This window comes from Lepisma saccharinum, chromosome 27, assembly GCF_977018435.1.
Source record: "Lepisma saccharinum chromosome 27, izLepSacc3.1, whole genome shotgun sequence".
In the NCBI taxonomy this organism is placed as follows: domain Eukaryota; kingdom Metazoa; phylum Arthropoda; class Insecta; order Zygentoma; family Lepismatidae; genus Lepisma; species Lepisma saccharinum.
This window is the reverse complement of record NC_139255.1, coordinates 35959867-35983560: the sequence shown is the minus strand read 5'-3', so window position 1 is coordinate 35983560 and position 23694 is coordinate 35959867. Positions and strand designations below refer to the sequence as shown.

Sequence of the window (23694 nt, the reverse complement as noted above, 5' to 3'; positions counted from 1 at the left end):
TCGATTCTACTCTTCCTTGATGGTGAAATAGTTAATGCTCTTGATTTGTGATCAGTTTCCAGCAGTGTTTCTTTCAGGCACCCCCAGAGGGAATCTCCCCCCCCCAGACAAACTTGTACAAGAAAACCAAAGTATAAAACTTTTCTGCTACCGTTGTTTCCCTCGAATCGGACCGCATTACTTCTGTGTGGCAAATATTTTTGCCTTTATATGTCCCTCTGTAAATAACAACGCCCACACTTGTCCAATCTTACAGAAGAAGCAGAATGAAACTGGCAACCGCACTAGCCTTATCTCCTCTCTCCCATCTTGAATGTGCAGTAGTGCTTTCCACACCAAAAGTGCTGACTCGTCATACGAGGGTCACTATTTATATTTTGAGCCTTGGCAACACTGATTGAAGTTAGGCGCGATTTGACGTTTGCACGGAATCGTCTGGCATTAGTGACCATATCGTACTTCAAATGTTTTGTCAATAGCTTCATTTGTGTTGTTTATGTTGCCTTGGAGATTGCGCAACAACAATAAAATGGAATTAACTCGTGAACATTTTCGTGCGATGATTTTTTACGATTTTCGACGTGGATTATCAAGACAAGAGTGCATCGATCAACTTACTTCCGCATTTGGCGATGAAGCCCCATCCTTTGCCACTGTGAAACGCTGGTATAACGAATTTAATCGTGGCCGCCATTCGCTCACCGACGAGATTCACGAAGGTCGTCCAAAATCAGTTGTTGTTCAAGAAAACATTGATGCTGTGCAAAACCTAATACTGCAAGATCGTCATGTGACATACTGTGAGATTGAGGCAACTATAGGCATTAGTTCCACCAGCATATATAAAATATTACATGATCATTTAGCTGTGAGAAAGGTATGTTCTCGTTGGATCCCACACAATTTGACAAATACTCAAAAAGACGCTCGCGTCAATTGGTGCAAACAAATGCTCAATAAATACAATCGTGGTGCTTCAAAAGACGTATATAAGATTGTAACAGGTGACGAATCATGGATATATGCATATGAGCCGGAACGTAAACAGCAGTCGACTGTATGGGTGTTTCAAGATGAACCCAATCCAACAAAAGGTGTTCGCACTCGAAGCACATCGAAACAAATGGTCGCCTGTTTTTTCGGGAAAACTGGTCATGTGGCAACTGTGCCTTTAGAGGAACGTAGAACGGTCAACTCTGAATGGCACACAACAATTTGTTTGCCAGAGGTCTTCGGTCAAATACGGAAAACAAAAAAAAGCCGTTGGATCATTCTTCATCAAGACAATGCCAGCTGTCACACATCTCGTCTAACAACCGACTTTATGAACAGTCAAAAAATAGAATTGATGGGTCATCCGCCGTACAGTCCTGATTTGGCACCCAATGACTTCTTCTTGTTCCTGAATGTCAAGAATAAATTGCGTGGACAACGATTTTCGTCGGCGGAAGACGCCGTTGATGCGTTCAAAAACCATATTATGGAGGTGTCTCAAGAAGATTGGAAAAACTGCTGTGAGAAATGGTTCGAACGAATGCAAAAGTGTATTGACCATAAAGGAGAATACTTCGAAAAACAATAAAGCAGTTTTCAATGCCAAATTCCTGTTTTTTCATTGTTAGGCTCAAAATATAAATAGTGACCCTCGTAAAAGCCGACGCGGTATTTGCTTTGTAATTCATGCACATCAGTATATTTGTAAAGGATAAGAAAATCGATTGTCGAGGCAAAGGTGGACTGACTGAAAAGTGTTGAGTTAAAAAAGAAATATTTATGCAATTGTTAGAATCTAGCCACAGCATTGCTTTTTTGTACCTTCGAGAATGTAAATGTTACAGACAACTGGTGGTCCACAAAAGACAAGATGCATTTGAGCTGCATTGCAGTTGTAGCAGTGGGATATTACGGTTCTTTGCTGCATGACAAAAGAAAAATGAAGAGAACAATAGACTCTTATTTTAGTGTTTCAGCGGCAGGACCTAGCAAGAAATCGCGGGAAGTTGTAGGCGCGTCTCCTTCAACACAGTCTACCATGGGATCTTCGAGTTCCAACCTGCATCCTTCGAAATCATCAGGTGCAAAAGAAGAACGTCACTACAACAAACAGTGGGAAGAAAATTACAGTTGGGTGGAGTATAGTGTATAAAAAGGAGGCGCGTTTTGTAAACTATGCCCAAATTTCATGAATGACGGAAAAGTTCTGCAAAGGACAGGTGGCGTGTTCATAACTGCTCCTTTTACATCTTTCAGAAAAGCTTTGGAAAAGAATGGGAAATTAGAGAAACATGAACACTCTTCAGCTCATTCTGTAAGTTTACAAATGGAAAACTTCAAAATGCAGACAGGCTATGAAGAAACCCGTTTATGCTCAAGTTGTTCAACAGAGTGAAAGAGTGTTAAACAGAAAATGTTTGAAAATACTTTGCAGGGCCTTGTACTTTTCCATGATGGAAGAACTAGCTTTCACTACTAAATATGAAAGCATTATTGAAAGTATTCTGGATCAAATGAGTGATGTATTTAAGGTGTGGAGAGAAGTTCTGAGTGATAGATTGAATTACAGCAGCAAGGACACAGCATGTGAATTGCTGTTGTGTTTGGGCAAAGAATTGACTGAGGGACTGAAGAAAACTTTGAAATACAAGAAGTTCTCCAGATGAAAGTATCAGTGCATATGTACTGTATTTTGAGAAATGAAAAGAATTAGGGTTGAGCCAATACTCTCACCGATTCCCACCGATGCTGATACCAATACTTGAGAATTGCAATAATTAAAATTTGTTCAAAATATTGATCAATATTGGTGTGTAAATATTCTTCTCCAATTATATGCATCAATTTACCAAAGAATTTGCTTTAGAATATTCAAGAATTACATCAGAATATTAAAATATATATTATGTATTCACGAAGTATAGTTTTTCGGTCAAAATTAGTGCAAAATAGAAAGAAAGTTTGAATTTTGCATAATTTCCAGGATAATTAGACTCGGCGGAAGTGTTGCGCAGCATTTTTTTGCGAACCCCATGAAAGACCAAAATGCTGCAAAAGTATCGGCTGGAATCGGTAGATGAATTCCAACCGATGCTTTCCGATACCGATACCACTAGTATCAGGATCGGCTCAGCCCTAAAAAGAATCATTTAAAAAGTGTTCTGGTTTGATTATACCACAATTAACTTTATTCTACTTTCACGACATTTCAATAAAATGTACTCAATTCTCCCTTGTAATTTAAAGCTATAACTTACAACATTTTCTGAAACAAAAAAAAAACAAAACTTTTTGACTGTTTTTTTTGGTGGTGTTTTTCGAGGTGTGTGTATACATATACCGCGTGAGGCACATAAAAGTACCACCTGAAATAGCGAAGAAACCAGAAACAGTAGAGATGTGAGGTTTGCGGGAAACAATAATGTCAAATGGGGCTCGTAAATCGGAGGTATGGGGTGGGTCGAAAAATATCGACAAATGGGACATCTGGAGCAAAGTCATATTTTTTTAAATGGAACGATATACAATAACATGCATAATATAAAAGAGCACACGCAGAGAAACACAACGCCGTTGGTCTCATGCATCTACTGCACATAGGAACGAAGATATGGTCATGTGAAAATATGTAAACAAACTAACAAGTGGCCCACTTGACCGTCAGTACCATGTAAGACTTCTCAGGTGCCTGACAGAACTGCCTTTACGCAGAGCAAGTTTTGATAGCAGGTCCACGAGATCGTGTTAGTTCATAGCAAGCAGTTGTAGTGGTAAGAGCGAAGATTATGGTGTTCACAAACATAGAAAAAGCGGACATGATCCTGATTTATGGGGAATGCCGAAAGAATGCCTCAGAAGCCTACCGTGTGTACGCACAGAGATATCCGGACAGCCATCTCGACGTCTGTTTGGTAAGTTATTTATTAAATTAAGAGACACCGGAAGTGTAACACCACGTGCACGTGTGCGTAACAAGCCAACTACAGGTGAGGCAGGTGCAACAAATGTTCTCGCCGCTGTTGCTGTGAATCCGCACGTTAGCTCCCGTGAAATTGCCAGGGATGTTGGGATGAGTCAGCGAAGTGTATTGCGCATTCTGCACACACACAAGTTTCACCCATATCATATCTCCCTCCATCAAGAACTTCACGGGAATGATTTTGTGGACCGTGTTCGGTTTTGCACATGGATGTTACGACACGACACACCCGATTTGTCACGTATCCTCTTCACTGACGAGGCAACTTTTACCAATCATGGAAATGTCAACCTAAGGAACATGTACTATTGGTCGGTGAAAAATCCACATTGGCTTCGCCAAGTGGAACGCCAGCACCCATGGAGTGTGAACGTGTGGTGTGGTATAGTGGGTGAACATCTCATTGGCCCTTTTTTTATACAAGGGACACTGAATGCTGACCGATACATACAGTTTTTACAACATGAACTGCCTGTACTATTGGAGGACATACCACTTCAGACAAGGAGAGACATGTGGTACCAACATGACGAGTGCCCAGCTCACAGTGCAAGACGCGCTACAGTATGTGTGAAAAATACATTTCCAAATCGTTGGATTGGACGTGGAGGGCCTGTCAAATGGCTGGCTCGTTCCCCAGATTTGCCACCGTTAGACTTTTTCCTGTGGGGAAAGCTGAAGGACATTGTCTACCGGGATGTGCCAACAACTCCAGAGAGCCCGACCCTGTGGCCGAGTGGTTAGCACATCGCACTGCGACGCCAAGGGTCCCGGGTTCGAATCCTGGTCGGGCTTGGTTGTTTGTGAATGTCCATTCATCAATTTCATCACTCATCCCCATCTTCGCAAATTAGCCAAGAGGCACAAAACGCGAAGTAAAATAAACTAAATCAATCAATCAACAACTCCAGAGGATATGCAACACCGCATTCCTGCGGCCTGTAGGGACATTCCCTACAAGATGCTACATTCTGTGCAACGATCTTTGCATGGGCACCTCATTGCCTGTATCGCTGCTGACGGCCACCACTTTGAACACACACTTTGACAGGTTTTCGCTTCTTACGCAGTGGTTCTTCGACATACTGTCATGGTCATTTTCATTATGCTGTAACACTGTCAAATACATGGTGCTGACGATGTCTACTGTATTTTTCTTCCTTTAACACGTTCTGTCTTCATCTTGTAAAATGGCTTCCGACATCTCATACTTGTACATGCCGTGGTACTGACGGTCAAGTGGGCTACTTGTTTACATATTTTCACATGGCCATATCTTCGTTCCTATGTGCAGTAGATGCATGAGACCAACGGCGTTGTGTTTCTCTGCGTGTGCTCTTTTATATTATGCATGTTATTGTATATCGTTCCATTTAAAAACATATGACTTTGCTCCAGATGCCCCAGTTGTCGATATTTTTCGACCCACCCCATATCTCCGATTTACGAGCCTCATTTGATATTATTGTTTCCCGCAAACCTCACATCTCTACTGTTTCTGGTTTCTTCGCTATTTCAGGTGGTACTTTTAGGTGCCTCACGCGGTGTATATATAAAGAAACCCACGTGGGGAAAACTGGGCTGGGACCAACCCTGGTCCATGATACTTACAGTCAGTTGTCAACGGTAAGTACATTGTACATGGGAAGTGTGCATGCTTGAATGAGGTGATTTTTAAGTTGTTTTTTCAACGTAAATAACTTATTTTGAAATCCAAACAATTGTCATTACTTTAAGGAAGGTTCAAATTTCGTGTAACATTGATTGCCAAAATTCTACGATAATTAGTTTTCCTGCCAGGAAAATTTGAAAAACTCATAAAGCAATTACAATCATTACCGGAAAAAGTCGCAGTTCTCCCCAGCAAGGATCGAACCTGGGTGTCTCGCTTGGTAGTCAGAGCTACAACTGAGCTACCTCGCCTTCTCAGTTAAATGTTATGTTCATTACATTATTACACTACTAGGCATTCATTGCTAATTGTCCTGTTAACAACTAATTTTCGCATTTTTTCCAGTTTCCAATCTTTTTTTTTTTTTTTTTTTTTTTTTTGTTATATACACATATGAAAAAGGAATTTGAAGCTGTTATTAAAACTTTGAAATCCAATCCAAATACATTTTCGTTAATCGTTATGTTACAAATACAAGTATTAATCCAAGAGACATATATCAACTGATATCTTGTGGGTGTGCAAATTGCTCACAATTACAGAATAATTAGTATTCTAAAAAAATATTTAAAAATATATTTAAAAAATACTAAAGAAGGAACTTCATGAAGGGAACATTTGATTCCTGAAACGTTGTTTGGAAATTGTACTACTTACTAATCGTAAGTAAAATTAGTTTAGTATTTTTTACCTATATTTTAAAATATTTTTTAAGAATACTTATTATTAGGCACACGAATTTATGGTAAATAAAAACTGAGGAGATCGGTAAATAAAATGTTAGATCAGTGGTATATACCAGGGGTAAAAAAAAAATTGCACACACTTTTTCATTATGAGATTAAACAACATACAAAAGAGCTATAAATTGATAAACTACTTCATTTTTATATACTGTACACATGCACAAGTACTTAGCTGTCCAACCAAAAAGAAAACATCAACACAAAATCACTTCATTTCTAAATTGCATATCTCAAGTGATTTATTCATTGTATGTATTTAAAGGATATCCTTGCTGTCCAACATATAAAATAATCACTACTGCACATACACAAACACATGTTGAAAATCACATGATGATAAACAAAATTCATTCATGACTGAACACAAATGACACCATTGTCTCCCTTGATGTGTGGGAACAGACTAATCTTATCACTGCTACAGCTAGCAAGTTCAATGAAACTGGAAGTTGAATAGACATTCGGGGGAAGAAAGGAATGCAGCTTGACAGGGAGCGAAGTTTTTGAACTGAGATTATGTGCATGGGGAAATCCCAATTTGCAGCGTCTTCCTGATGTGATCGAAAATAAAACGTTCTTCAGCTGCAAGTGGTAGGAAACTTTAGGCAAACGTTTCGTTACAAATCGACAGTTTGCGTGCACAACCTCGATTGCCGGTTTTGCGTGTTTTCTACTTAATTTGATGATATTTCACGGTTATTTCGTGAAAAAGCGTTCATTTCGTGGAAAAGCACACATTTCGCATTACTTCGCGAATAAAACTCATGAATATATCTTCATTGGGGGTGTAGTTACGTGCAGAATGTTCAAAATTGAATCTTTTTTTCACATTTCGCGATTTCGCGCATCGCGAAAATTCAATGTCCCTACTTATTATTATATATCAACTGGTTTCTCAATTTTTTAAAGTGTGAAAGAAAATAGTTCTTTATGAAATATATTTTTTTAACATCTGCGTACAAAACTGTTTTCTAGATAAGGTGAATTACACGTAACTTGTGTAAAAAAAACTTGTCAAGTAAATTACCTTGCCAACCCTGAAAAGGTTATATGAATTTTTGTAAATACAATAGAGTGAGTACCATATTTAAAGTTTAGTGTCTTCCACAATCACGGTGGTATTTAATCATGGTATGCTTTCAATAATCATTGAATAAGGAAAAAAAATATTCATTAGACAACTTAATGACGTTATACACTATGTGGAAGAAAGTCATTGGACACCCCAGTTTCAACTCTGAAACGAACTCCTCATGGAAAAGAGAGTACAGACGGGTATATATACGGCAGCAGGAGGCTTCTCAGATCATTCGCTGATAAAATGACGGACTGAAAAGAGCTCAGCATGTTTGAAATAGGGATAATAGTAGGCTGCTCCATAGGAGGCATAGCTGATGCCCGACAGGTCCCTGAATCAACTGTAGCCTTTGTCATCAAGAAGTGGAAGGAAAATGGACACTGCAGCAATGCACCACAAAGTGGAAGACCATGAAATTGGATGGCCGGGACAGGATAGTGCTGAAGAGGGAGATTTGGGAAAACGGGACCCGTCGAATGCATTCGATTGCAGAAGAGTTTCAAAGTGCAACCAATTTGACTGTTTCAACCAAGACATTTTGCAAGGAGGCCCATGCGCTCGGTTATCATAGTCAAGCCACTGCCCACAAACCCCTGATAACAAAAAACAATAAACAGCAGATACTACGCTGGTGTAAAAAGCGGAGAAACTGGACGGTGGAGCAATGGCGGAAGGTCCTATGGAGCGATGAATGACACTTCACACTGTTTCAATCAGATGGGAGAGTGTGGGTATGGCAATTACCCAGAGAACGTCTGTTACCCGAGTGTGTAGTGCCCACAGTGAAATATGGTGGTGGCGGCATATGTTCTGGGGTTGTTTCAGCTGGCATGGCATGGGTCCAGTGGTGCCGGTGTATGGCCACATGACGTCTGCATCCTACCGAGATATTCTCGACAACTTCATGCTCCCCACGTTGTGGCGTTTCTATGGAAACTAAGAATGTGTGTTCCAGGACGATAATGCGACTTGTCATGTTTCCAGGGCTACCATGGAGTGGTATGTAGAAAATAATGTCACCCGACTGGATTGGCCTGCTCAGAGCCCTGACCTCAACCCTATCAAACATCAATGGGATGAACTGGAGTGCCAATTGAGGTCACGATATACTCGCCCTTCTACACTTCCCAGGGTTGATGACTGTACTGCAGGAGGAATGGCGGAAAATCCCACTCGGTGTACTACACAACTTTGTGGCCAGTTTACCACGACGAGTGGCTGCTGTTATCGCTGCCAAAGGCAGACCGACCTCCTATTGATTGCAAGAAAACTAATGGTATCCACTGACATGTGGTGTCCATTGACTTTCTTCCACATAGTGTACAAGGGCTGTTCAAAAAGACACTGAATTTTTACAAAATAGAAAAAATTATAATATTCACCAGTTAATCGGATCTGTCTCCTTCAAAGTACACCCCTGCATTGTGTACACACTGTTCCCAGTGTTTCTTCCAGTCCTACAATGCCTTCTGGAACTCTAGTTTTGGAATGGCCTGTAGGTTCCTTAGCGAATTCCCCTTGATCTCTTCTATTGTCTGGAATATGTGACCTTTGAGGGTTGATTTCAACTTGAGGAAGAGGAAGAAGTCTGCTGGTGCCAAATCAGTGGAGTAGGCTGGTTGTGGGACAACAGGTGTCTTGTACTTTGGCAAAATCTCCCGGACAACAAGTGAGGAATGAACACACACATTATCATGATGAACCATGCAGGACTTGTTTTATCACATCTGTGGCCTATTGCACTGCACCTTTTCTTGAAATCGTTGCATGATGTTAAACGTATAATGCTACATTCATTGTGGAACAATGCAGTACAAACCCCGATCCCTTACCAGTCAAAGAACATGATCAACGTAATTTTAACATGAGATCTACTCATTCGTCATTCTCGATGGAAGTTCAATCTGAGCTGAAACGTCTGTACCATTCACAACACTGTGTTCCACTGAAACATTCCTTGCCATGGGCTTCATGTAACATGTCAGACGTCTCTTTGAAAGTTTTGTGCAATTTCACACATACTTGCTGCTCTTCTCTTCCAGTTACTTCTTGGTAGGGTAACTGAAAATCACAGCGGGCACTCAAAAGAGCTTCACTCAAGGCGAATCTACTGCGTTACTGTGGTTAGCAACGGCTTTGAAACTGGGCCAAGTTAATAACTAAGAACACAGTTATACACCACCACTGTCGGTTCTCTTCAACGAATTTATATATAAACTTTACAAAAGTATTCAGTTTATTTTGAACAGGCCTTGGATGATAGGTAGGATTGCTTTGTATTTCTGCAGTGTTCTCCTTTCCTGTAGCTATGTATACTGCAATGGTATGACAAAATGAAGATTTTCTAAGGCTGCAATTTCACATTCCATTAAGATTTTCTCCATGACTTTAGATTCATATGTGTTTTTTCCCCTAGGTTCCTGGGAAAGAAGAAAAATGTTCCAATCCGACATACCTGATAGAAATGTTCTTTTTCTGAAACCTCAGTTTGGAAGAACTATTGCCTGCTCATCATTTTTTGGTTCTCCATACTCTCATTGGTCTGGAAATCTTCAAATATACTCTCATTGGTCTGGAAATCTTCGAATATCCTGCAGCTTTTCCACAAAGTCTGATCCTGAGTGTAAGGAAGACTCTAACCCAGAAAAGCCTGAGAAGAAACTTTCTCTGTTTAAAAAGTTTAAACAAATGTACCGTGATTATTGGTATGTTTTGGTGCCTGTACATGTCATTACTTCAATATTTTGGTTTGGAGGCTTTTATTATCTTGCAAAGAGGTAAGTTTTTTTTTTTTTTTTTTAAAGTATGCTGGTACAATGTAAATCAAATGCATTTTTCTTCTCTGTCATATGTTTGCATTATTTTTTTCAAACATCTTTATGTATTTATTGCAAGACAACCATACCGCACAATGATTTCAAACTCAAGAATAATAATGAAAATTATAAACAGATTTATTTTTTCATTTGAACTTTAAGCATAATCAAAATAAAATAATGTTTTATTCACATAGGAAATATTAAGTAGAAAATTATTATTATTTTAGTGCTATGTTGACGTGTTTATATGTAGATATAGGCTCCTGTGTAGCCAAGTGGCAAGTGCTCTCGCCTTTGTTTTTTTTTTCCTACAATCGAGGAACAAAATACTGTACTACATACAGTGAATTTAAATTTACTAAAGTATCCCTACATACATTACAAATTTCAAAATTTCCCCGTAATGTACCAGGTGTATGAGCTTAAATCTGCTGTTTGCTCATAGATGGCATTAGTGAGCATATGAAGCTACCATGGGCACGCCATACCTGGTGTTTGTATGAGTTGGACATCTGCCAACACGAATCAGTGCACATCGTCAGCATGTGCAGACAACAACAGACAGTGTTCCTGTGGTAAGCATGTCTAGTTTTGTGCCAGAAAAAGAGCATATGCGGGAAGCTCTCCTTTTCTGCTTCCATTTGAAGAAATTGGCTGCCGAATCGCATCGAATGCTTGTGGAGGCCTATGGTGACAGTGCTGTATCGGAAACAACGTGCAGGGATTGGTTTCGTCGGTTCAAAGACGGCAATTTTGACCTGAGCGACAAGAAGCGTGAAAATGGGCCCAGGAAGGTTGAGGACCATCAATTGCAGGCTCTTTTGGACGAGGACGATACCCAAACGCAAAAGATGCTTGCCGAGCAATTAGGTGTTACTCAAGCAGCCATTTCGATGCGTCTACATGCCATGGGAAAGGTTCAAAAGATCGGAAAATGGGTGCCGCATGAATTGACCGATCGGCAGCTGGAGATACGCCAAACCACATGCGAAATCTTGCTTGCTAGACAAAAAAGAAAGTCTTTCCTGCATCGGATTGTGACTGGCGATGAAAAGTGGATATATTTCGAGAATCCTAAATGCAAGAAATCGTGGGTTGATCCCGGCCAACCATCAACATCTTCCTCGAGACCAAATCGACTCGGCCGGAAGACGATGCTGTGTGTTTGGTGGTATCAACAGGGTATCGTCTACCTACTTTGAGCTGTTGTAACTTGGTGAAACTGTCACTGCCCACCGCTACCACCAACAACTTATCAAAATTGCACCGTGCTCTGTGTGACAAAAGGCCGGATTATCAACAAAGACATGACAAGCTGATTTTCCTCCACGACAACACCCCCATCGCACACGTCAAGACTGGTCCAAAACTACTTGGATACACGCAACTGGAAGGTGCTACCCCATCCTGCCTATTCACCAGACCTGGCCCCTTCCGACTACCACCCTTTTTTCATCGATGGGCCACGCCCTCGCTGAGTAGCACTTCGATTTGTATGCAGATGTCCGAACATGACTTGATGAGTGGTTTGCCTCGAAAGAGAAGGACTTTTTTTGGCGTGGTATCCACAAATTGCCCGAGAGGTGGGCAAAATGTGTAGCTCAGTAGATTTACAAAACAGCAGATTTAAGCTTATACACCTGGTATTCCTTTGTTAAATTACTGCATTCAAAATGCTCTTTCATTTTCAATAGGCTCTAACTATTTCTGGCTAGACCAAGATTGTCCAAAATAATCATCTATATTTTTCTGAATCTTAAAGTTCTTTACAATTGTCTTTTCGTAGACGTTGATGACTTCAACTTTTTCCTTTAGAGTTATTTGTTTGTGTTTCTGCGACATGTGTCACTTCTGAAGATAACTACGAGGTGCATCCAGAAAGTAAGTTTCCCTATTTTTTCCCCGTGAAAGTAAACATAATGAGCCGTGTAAATTGCGCATGCGCAGCAGAGCTAAGACGTATCAATCATATGCCAGGCGGACAGATCCCGCCCGGCGCCAGTAGCGAGGCAGCAGTGGTCCGAAATGGAAGCTCGTATTCCTTCTCCCGCCGCATGCGAGGTTCGGTCGGTGATAAAGTTCCTGAATGCACAAAGCATTGCGCCAATTGACATTCATCGTTAGCTCTGTGAGGTCTATGGGCTGAACATTATGAGTAAGCAGATGGTGCGTCGCTGGTGTCGGCAGTTTTCGGAAGGTCGTCAAAGTGTCCATGATGAAGAGCGCAGTGGGCGTCCGTCCCTCATCACTGATGATCTGGTTGAGCTGGTGCGGCAGCGCATCGTAGAGAACCGTCGCTTCACGATTACAGAGTTGAATAGCCTTTTTCCGCAGATATCGCGATCCGTGTTGCATGAGATTGTCACGCAGCGCCTGCTGTTCAAAAAATTGTGTGCCAGGTGGGTGCCGAAAAACCTGACACCCGAACACAAAATGAAACGGTCAGGAGCAGCACTGACATTGCTGCAACGGTACCATGATGACGGCAATGATTTCCTCGGCAGGATCGTCACAGGCGATGAGACGTGGATTTCGCACTTCACCCCGGAAACCAAGCAGCAGTCAATGCATTGGCAGCATAGTGGATCTCCGGTCAAGAAGAAATTCAAACAGACGCTGTCGGTACAGAAAGTGACGTGCACTGTGTTTTGGGACAGGAAGGGCATTTTGCTCATTGACTCCCTCCCCAGAGGTGAAACGGTGAACGCTGACCATTACTGTGAAACACTAAGGAAATTGCGACGTGCCATTCAAAACAAGAGGCGTGGCATGCTTACTGCAGGTGTTGTGCTTCTCCATGACAATGCTCGTCCACATACGGCTCGGTGCACAGCAGCTGTTTTGACGGAATTTGGCTGGGAGTTGTTTGATCATTCACCTTACAGTCCTGATCTGGCTCCCAGCGATTTTCACGTTTTCTTGCACCTCAAGAAATTCCTGTCCTCCGGTGAGCGTTTTTGGCAACGACGAAGAACTGAAGACTTCTGTCACACGCTGGTTCCATTCACAGGCGGCAAAGTTCTACGACAGTGGGATCCAAAAGTTGATACCACGATACGACAAGTGTCTCAATTCTGGTGGTTGCTATGTTGAAAAATAGCTGAACCTTTGCTGTACCTGTTGCCAATAAATGGTTTCCTGAAACTGTGTTGTTGTTGTTTTTAAAAAATAGGGAAACTTACTTTCTGGATGCGCCTCGTACAAAGAATACTGTCTACTGTCTGCACTTTTAAAAATAAATATGTTCGGTGTAACATGAAAGGATGCACGCTAGTTCGAAATACTGGCCATGGTTATGTTGAATTCCAGGAATTGCGACCGTTTTCTTACAGGCTGTCCATTATTAAGAAGTTTTATTGCTTTGGGGAGGTAGTTTTCAGTGTCCGTTATTGAGAAGTAATATTGCCATTAAACCCCATGTATTTCTGACGGGGAATTGAAAGATGTCTGTAATTTAGAGGTGTCCGTTAGGAGAAGTTTTACTGTATATGGATTTCTAATATAAACATTGTTGGTTATTAGTTATTTTAGCACTGATAATCTTGACAGTAAATTGTAAAATATTTACCAAATTAACAGGGAATGAAACAGTTATTGCATAAGTAGTGGATTTAATTGATGTATGATACTTCATGAGTATGAAATAATTGTGCCAGTTTATTTATCTTTCAGTGGTGTTGATGTTGTGTCCGTGTTGGAGGCTCTAGGTGCAGGTGAACGTATCACAGGTCCCCTGAAAGACTCCAGTGCAGGGTATTTGGCCATTGCATACGCTCTGTACAAGATAGCAACACCTGCAAGGTACACAGTAACATTGGGTAAGTGTTTTATCTTATTACAGCATTATATTTAAGTGGTAATGAAGTCTATGGAATATGCACGAGGGTATATTCCAGGGTGCCTGCCACTCTGGGAATTTACTTTTCTTGGAAATCTCATGGAAATTTACAGTATTTCTGGAAAAATCAACATTTTTGTAGTAGTGCACTAAAAGTAGATTTTTTAACAAAGAAAGAAGGACAACAAAACATATTTTATTGTCATGCAACCCAAACTTTGATTGCCTATAACATGAAAATCATAAGAGATATTGATTGCATTATGAAGCCCCATCAATTGAGATTTTTCAATGCTTAACATTAGCAGTGTGCTCCATACATAAATTTCTATAAATTAATAACAGGCGGAAGTCAAAAAATAAAGTCTTTCCTGCATCGGATTGTGACTGGCGATGAAAAGTGGATATATTTCGAGAATCCTAAATGCAAGAAATCGTGGGTTGATCCCGGCCAACCATCAACATCTTCCTCAAGACCAAATCGACTCGGCCGGAAGACGATGCTGTGTGTTTGGTGGTATCAACAGGGTATCGTCTACCTACTTTGAGCTGTTGTAACTTGGTGAAACTGTCACTGCCCACCGCTACCACCAACAACTTATCAAATTTCAATGATAATCCAATGTGTTTCTATACCCTTCTGGAGTGTCAGCTACTACCCTAACTCCCAAACTTGCACTCAATCCGTGACAACTCAATTCCATCCTTGAATATCCATTTTTCTCAGAAACGTGGATGAATTTAATGTTCATAAAACCCAACAGAACCCCAAACCTTAATACTGTCTAAGATCTGTGATAAGCGTAGATGAGATATATAACACTATTATCTCCTACCACTTGGTGAGTTTACTTAAAACAAATAACGATGCTGGATACATCAAAAGCACACCCAAATTCCTCCCTGCTGAAAGAGAATACACATACAGTAGAACATGGATTCATGCACTGAATTTAGAATAATTCACATGTTAATTCCAAGTGGAAAAGAATTCATGATCTATTGGACTTATTTATTGGTTGCCGATGTTAAATTTTACATGACTGTACCTTATGAGCAACAGGCGACTTCCGATACTACTTCAAAAAAACAAAACAGTCATTTGTCTCAACATTAACAGCTGATGATTACTTTAAAATTGCATATGCTGACAATGTGAACTCGTGGATACATTGGGCAACACCGCCTGAAACTGACATTTTTCTACCTAGGAAATAACAGAACAATTAAATATACCCAATTATCATAGGTATCACACGATCCTTTTATGGATTTATAAGCAGCACAACTGACTGTGCATAACGTCTTTGTACGCTGCAAGCATGCCCATCAAAGGACCAGCAACTTTGAAAATCACAATAATTTATGATAATGTGCTTTATCGATAACAGTGACTTGATGCAAATCTTTATAATTTACAACATCTAAGTTCCACCTTTGCTGAAAGATTACCTATGCATTTTGCTTATTTCACAAAAGAATTCAATATCTGTCATATTAATCTGTCATTTGTAACTGAAATTGGTCCTGTGCTGTATTCGCTGGGTTTGGGATTGGCGATTATATGCATGAAAAAGTATCATTTTAGGGACATATGACCTTATTTGGCAATACTGGCAGGTTGAAATTTTGTCAACAGGCACAAGCAATATACATTTAAATGAAGAATCGTAAATCATAATTTTGCACCAAAATTGGACTCCTGCGAGGATTCTAAGGTACTGCTGACTACCCAGGATTCTTTTCATCCACACCTCGTCCCTATTTAGCAGTGCTCTTTGAGACTCCTGGAGCAGCACCAAGCGATGGCATTGAGCATGTCATATCTCCAAAAATTAATAATGATAATTAATTTTTTTGTATTGAAAGCAAGGATGCAAATAGGTTGAAATTTGCAGTTAATCACGAAAAAAAGATCACTCTTCGACAACATGTTACTTGCTTTTTTGGGGTAAAAAAATGCAAAAATTTCAGACTGTTTCAGAAATTCAGTATATCACAGCTGGCCACAATTATCCCATGTAAACACGATTTAAATTTTGCCCCAAACCCTTAAATAATAAAAGAGAGGCATTGAAATTACAATAAATTTCCCAATTTTTTTTTTGCATATCTTCCCCCCTCCTCCCCTCTTCAGAATCTGGGTTAAGGACGTGACATGTCGTCGAAGAGTTGTCTTGTGTGGTGGTTGCTTGTAGATTTCGGTCTATTTGCATCCAGAGGGCTGACCATAAAAATGAATTTTCAGCACATGGCAGTTTATTTATTCTTATTTACAGTATTTTCCTCACTGCCAGATATTTATTATTGAAGGGAGGTGGGCAAAACTAGTGGATTATTTGTTACATGTTTACGAGGCCAGACCATTATTTTCGATCAGTGACAATTAACCCCCCTTTGGTGATCCTAAAGGGAAGTGCGACCAAAAACAATTGTCTATATATAGATACAACCGCAAATACGTTTCATCATAAATAATGCAAAAAACTAATGCCACAAAATCAACCTAAGGAAAACAATCTATGTACAGACTTCAGCAAATAAACATTCCATATTATGTAAGGTCAAAGGTAAAGTTCCCCTGCATACAGCACCATGCTATAATGGCACATTTAGGGGATTTGGGGGTAGGGGCCCACACCTCCACTACGTACATATTCTAGATCCTGGCCATTTTGGAGGTGACGTGATCAGCACCAGCTCTGGCCACCTTTACCCTCCAGGGTTGCCCCAGGTACACATTGATTTGAGGCTGGGTGAGCCCCCGAGACACTTTATGCAGGGACCAAGCCAGTAAAATTCAGACCTCGGTACACCCACCCCAGGAATCGAACCTGGGTCTCCCACATGGCAGTCAGACCCCCTACCAACTAGACCATCACGACTCTATTGGGAAACAATATTTTTCAGGAACTGACAAAGCAACAATGGATTTTTTGATTGCCAATAGCCCACACAGACTAATAATAGCACGAAAAAGTGGTGTCAATAAAAATAACTTGCCACAATACAAGAACCATTAATTTTCAAATACAGTCTATATATAGACGCTCCGCAAAAAAAGGCCCAATTTTAGAGTATATATAGCTCCGCCACAGGAAATTGGTTAAGAGCCTGGTGGAAGATGCCACATTTCGTGAATTTCCCGGGATTTTTGTTTATATACAAAAAGTACTTGTATAAGGGGTATTGTTAAAGATATGGGGACATGTTGTCGAAACATGGTCTTTCGCGGTAATTACTTGTAAATTTCAAGTGGTTTGCATCCACTTGATACTCTGCTTCTTTTTAGGAGCATTATGCATTGTTGTTTTATCCGGAAGTATTTAACTATTTTTAATGTGAGTTTGTGTGATAGTAGGAACTTTTTTTTTTTTTTAATTTTTTTTGAAGGCCATAGTAACCTGCTGAATAATATTTTTTTTGGGGGGGGCATAAATTTAAAATTTCTGTACCTGTCATTATTGGGAGGGAATGGGGATAAAATACATGTCCAACATTGAGGCAAAAGGTTCATCGAGTCGGTATGTTATATTCATTGGAACAGGGCATGTGCATTGTTAGAGGGTGTTTTAACTACTTGTTCTTATGCTTGTGTGTAAGATGTTCCAAGAAAAATAACCTGGTTTTAATGTACTTCACAAAACAACAATTTTGGAACTGGCTTTGATTTTGGGAACCTGGAAGTGAATGCATCATGCAAATTTTTTAACTCAAACAATAGCCTACACATTTAATGTCCCAAACCTATGAGATTTTGCACATGACACATGGAGGTCACAAAAGACTTTTAGCATGCTATCAGAAGTTTAATTATGACCCTTGCCATCCTCAGTGTTTGAGGGGTTAGGCCAAAGTCCACAGGTTTGAATCCCAGCCTGGGCATTACTTGTCAGTGTCCCTTCCATCAATTTAATCATATCATCACTCACCCTCATCTTTTCCAAAAGTGATAGAAAAGCGAAGTAAAATAAACCAAATCCACTGATCAGTCAATAATTATGATTGATGATCACTGAAAAGTGATTTTTCTGGAAAAAACTAATGCCGACTTCCAAAAGTTACTAATTTATATAATTTTCTGTATGGAGTAAACTGGTAATGTTAAGCACTGAAAAACATGTCAATGGAGATCTTTTATAATGCAGACAACCTAGTGAAAATATATCTTACGATTTTCATGTTATGAGCAAAGTTTGGGATGCATGACTTTTGAAACACTGTATAATTAATTATCTCGTCACACCCAAGCTGTATTTTGTACAAATTCATTGCAGTATTCAAAACTAGCAACAGTATTTTTTATATATCTCCTCATATCGTGATTTAAAGTCAGTATTGATTTCCTTTGAAATGGGTAAAGCCATTAAGTCAGTCATCTGACTTTCATGCTGGAAACCCAGAGAGGGAATTTCTCCGATATTCTTGCATCAGGTACACATTAGGTGGCCAGAGCATGGTGTTGATCATATCACCGAAATTAAAACATTGTATAATGGTCTGAAAAATCTGGAAATTGCTTTTGTCAGGATGAATGGCAAACCTAATCTTTGCTTCCCGTAAAAAGTTTATTATTCTAATGTTTGTCAGGGACTGTGTGTGTTTGTTGCATTACTTAATGTATGCAAACTTATCTTCCAGGTGGTACAACAGTTTCCATAAAGTACTTAAAGGAGTGGGGATACATAAAGCCAATTCCACCAAGAAGTAAGCTGAAGGAAATATATGAGGAAAGGAAGGAAACACTGAAGGATCGAATTCAGGTACAGAAGGATCGAATTCAGGTACAGAAGGAATCCATTTTAGAAAAGAAGGATAAGCTGAAGACTGATGCTATAGAGAAAGCTAGGGAAATCAGGGGAAAAATTGACAATGACAAATGACTTGCAATCCTAGGTGCTGCTAACACTGGAGGTAGAATGTACTTAACACTAGGGGCGTTGCATCTGATTGTTAGCTTTGAAGCAAAGTCAACAAGTAATGATGCAATCTGGTGCTGTAGCGACAAATAAGTATTTTCAGTGAGCACGAATGAATTTGTGATGGTTGCTTTTGTCTTTGACTGACCTTTTTGTTTTCTAGATAATTTTAGAATGAAATGAAGTGCTGTGATGTGTTCATATTGAGCACAGTGTATATACTTGTGTTCCTCATGGTAATAATGGCCAAAGAAAGAGGTAAAGGTTTCTGTTTTGTGCCTTTCCTAAGTTCAGGTTTCTTCTTGAGTGCTCTAAGGATATACCCACTTGCATCCATGCATGTCTTGTCACAGGTTTATTTACAGCAAGAAATCCACGCAATTTGTATTTAAAATGTTTTTAAAGAAACATAACCAGAATGTATTAATAGTTGTTACCAATGAAGAATTGTGGAGGAATAAAGTTGAAAATTTTGCATTTTTTTTTATTTTCACATAGCAGCTGTGGCACAATGCCAACATGTTTACATGTAAATACATGTAAAAAAATATGATCAAGAAATAGTGGTTGAAAAATAATACTCCATTCATGATCATTTTAAATAACATTTCATACTTTTTCTTGGTAAAACTAACATTTTGAAAATATATTTCTTAAAAGTACTAATAATGTATTTTGTCATTCCAGTATATCAATACCTTCATATGTATATGAAAGAACAATAATGACAGAACTGAATTACCATATGTAGGTAATTCAGTTGTCCTTATTGTTCATTCATATACATATGAAGGTATTGATATACTGGAATAACAAAATACATTATTAGTACTTTTAACAAATGTATTTTCAAAATGTTAGCTTTTCCTTTTCAACCACTATTTCTTTATCATATTTTTTTACATGTAATGACAAAAAAAAACTTTTCCCAATATGCAACAATTAGAGGAATCATTCTAAATTTGAGCGTCGCAATTACAGAGGAGCTTTTTTTTTCCACTTTGGTCTATTGTGGTGACAATAGGAGGGAGTGCAAAGTATGAATTCTTGTGTAGAATGGACCATATTAGTGTGACGTCACAGCAGACGACAAGCTGGATTCGATCTAAACAAGTAATGTTTTTTTCCTATTCAAATCCATTGAGTTTTCCATTGCAAAGGGTAACTTGAAGAATCATGACCGCTGTTACGAAACAAAATTTTGATGTGCATCTTGCATCAATGTAACGATGACATTTCGGAGAATACGTCTATATACAGTGGTCGGAAGTAGCATGCTAGCTAGCTACAAAATTTGTAGCTGTAGCAAAGCTACAAAATTCCTGTAGTTTTAGCGAAAATTTCGCTACAGCTACATTTCTTCTTTGCATTTTGAGGAAAATTTTGAATGTGACCACAGTGTCAAAGAAAAATTCGACACCACCACTTACTTTTGCAGGAGGTTTATAAAAAAGTATGTAACATGCAAATACGTATAATCTAGATTATAAATATCTTGATATTGCAGATTATAGATATCTGCGTAATTTAATTCATTAGTATAGAATAAATTTAATACCCAGATAACTAAACTCAACTGGCCTATGTGAATATATTCTGAATAACTACAGTCAACTCTCGATTCAACGACCTTTCACAGTTCCCGGGAAAAGGGGTCATTATTGGAATTTGCACCAATTTTCAGCTTAAAGGGAGCTCAAACTGACACAAAGATGCCTAGGAGATGGTGAACACCATTTATCCTGGTAGTTATACAACCTGTTATGCACAGGATGCGTGTTGTGAGAAGGAAAATATAACATGAAAAAGTTTTCACAAAAGAGAATTTAAAATAATGTTACTTTGTTTCAATTGTGCACAGTCGTTGCTTTTCCAGGAAATTCTTACAATTCTAGTTCATGAGAAACCCGTTTGCACCGAGACCAATGGAAAGGAAAACACACTCTCGCTTATTGCAAGCGAAACTTGAATAATCTTGACAGCAGTCAGACTGGCGCCAGCAAAAGTCGGGAGATAATCGGGCCGAATGAATGTTGGATTTTATACGGGTTTACTGGAGCATCGTCTGTTACAAGATTAACTGGTAAGATTAGATCTCTCGGGAGAAACACCACAACCTCTCTAGGTACCAGACAAATAAAAAATAAAGGCAGGGCTGTACTTTTCATTCTGGTTCACCTGTGTAAAATACATTGTTAAAAAAAGTCACTTTTCTTTGCTTCAACCAACTTCATTCACCCTACTTCCCCATTCAAGGGAGCAGTCCAAACTCCTTCCTTGACTTGCATTGTAATCCAGCGTGAAAAACGAAACGCGCAACTTGCTATCTGTTTTCACCCAATGCGTATTCTAGGACAAGTCATTAAACAGCGTGGCAGTCGATAATCATTCGGGTTTGGAATTGAATTTCACTTTAAACTGTATATTTAGTCCCGATTAGCCCATCAGCATAAAATGAACTGAAAACAAGCTTTATGATTTGATTTAGTTTATTTTACTTCGCGTTTTGTGCCTCTTGGCTAATTTGCGAAGATGGGGATGAGTGATGAAATTGATGACTGGACATTCACAAACAACCAAGCCCGACCGGGATTCGAACCTGGGACCCTTGGCGTTGCAACAAGCTTTATGAAACTGCGCATTTTGACATATCAAAATGGTAGATCGTTATTTACTCTCAGGTTAATCGACGATTTAATGTTGGATTTAGGAGTATTCTCGTTGTCAAACACCCACCCCTCCAAACGTTTTCCCCTTGAATAATGTCTTTTTAATCGGTTTCAGCCACCATTCCTACATTCAACACACTTTTTTTTTCTCTCTCCACATGAATGATTCTGAAGAAAAGTGGATGCAAATTAAAACGCAACTGTCGAAGACTGAACTTTTAGCAGCAGTGTAAAGAAGAAAGGAATGACCCTTGCTTTACGTCTTACCATGCAACAGACAATAATATGGGCACTATTTCCTATGCAGACAACAGCATAAAAAAAGTAAATAAAAAAAACCTGAATTCTGCAATTATCAACATTGCCATGCACACCAGTGGCAGAGAATGAGCTGGAGAAAGGGGGAGGGTCACTTTTTTTTTTACTTGTTCTATGGTTTTTGTTCATTTTCAAGAATATCTAGAACTGGTTGCCCCATTTTAGAAGTCAAAGGAGAGGAAGAGGGGTGGGTCCTTTTCTACCCTCACCTGTAATTGGCAAGAAAATCCTGGCTGAAACAATGTGCATCGCACCCCCCCCCCCCCCCACGTTTGCTGACAGGAAAAGAGGGAGAAGTCAGTAAGCCAACGGAACACTTTTGGCAGATATTACGACATCGACACAATTAGGAAAACTTATGAAGTGGGAAACTGGAGTTATGATGCACGTAAGATCGCAGTAAACTTTTGTGGAAACCTGGATGACAACGCATTAAGCGGGTTGACGATCTTTAGTTCACCTGTGTCGTTTTGATTATCTCTAACAGTTTCGCGTTTTTATGAAGTGTTGCAGGGAACAAAGAACACGTTTTGAATGAAAGCGGTTACCGGAAGTTGTCGGCTACAAGGTCGAAAGTTGCTCACTCATGGGAACCTGCTGAACTCTAGGTCAGAGCTGGACAGATGGGCCAGACTTCCAGGCACCACGCATCTGTATTTTCGAACATTCCTGCGATCTTATCTCTCAAGGTGGTGTATTTATCGATGAAAGAGCTTGACCTGACATACACATTGGCAAAGACTGCAAGTCCTGCAGTCATTTCAGGCTGCTCCCCCCACCCCTCCCCCAAGTTTTCAGTAGCTCTTAGGACAAGGTACAATCTTCTCTTCTCGCATATCCAAGAGCAAGCGTGGCAAAACAAGCCTGGCAGATTGGGTAGCGGCAGTCGGGTGCGGGGTAACATTAGTTCAGGGCAGAGGTCAAGTGCTATTGGATATCATCTCAAGCATGGTGTGGTGGTGTCTATTTTTAGTTCAGACCCAATTGTTAGAGGTAGAGTGCTCGTAAATAGAATGAATGGAGGAAAAACAACGCATTTTTCGGTCGATTTCCTTCAATTTTTCAACTTTTTCCCCCAAATTTTTCTAAATTTTTCACGGTTCCCGGATAAAGGGTCGTTATACCCGGGGTCGTAGAATCGAGAGTTGACTGTACTTTTTTTTAGCTGCATCGCTATTTTGGGGAGAAACATTCCTCATTTGCTGCACCCCTGAAAAAAAAAAGCCACACCAGGAACAAATTACTGTGGATATCCATGGTGTAAGAGACAAGTAAATGTAATTAATTACTGTGTAAAACGCTTCTTGCAGTGCAAAAACGAGCCATCAATGGATAGACAATGACAATGCAATAGTGACAGCATTCAGTGGCTCAGTACGTTTTTAGCATTGATCATTGTTAGTACACAGGATCTCACCAGCAAGAAATTATTGTTACAAGAATGAGAGAGACACTTTCTGGAATTACAATAATATTTGTTCACAATCAGGTTTACACTTCAGTTTCCTCAATATATTTTATGACATTGTAAAAAAAAGTATATACAAGTTATTGACTTTTCTGCACAAATGATCATTTTCTTTAGTTAATAAAAAAATAATATAGTTTCCAAATGTATGCATTTCTTCTACTTTTACGTTGTTTTTCTATAACTTATGCTAA

General features: G+C 39.5%; 1 protein-coding gene across 2 annotated transcripts in view; it reads left to right on the top strand.

Annotated features, from left to right (window-relative positions):
• The window catches only part of LOC145980303 (protein FAM210A-like), a 37432-nt gene that overhangs the window by 2664 nt on the left and 11074 nt on the right, over nt 1-23694 (top strand). The window contains exons 2-4 of one of the 2 annotated variants that reach the window (XM_083113322.1): nt 9886-10246; nt 13961-14106; nt 18768-18889. In XM_083113322.1, the coding sequence (XP_082969448.1) occupies nt 9886-10246; nt 13961-14106; nt 18768-18889 (629 nt within the window). Of the gene's footprint in view, nt 1-9885; nt 10247-13960; nt 14107-18767; nt 19521-23694 lie in introns of those variants that run through there. The other variant, XM_083113321.1, reaches the window with a different exon arrangement.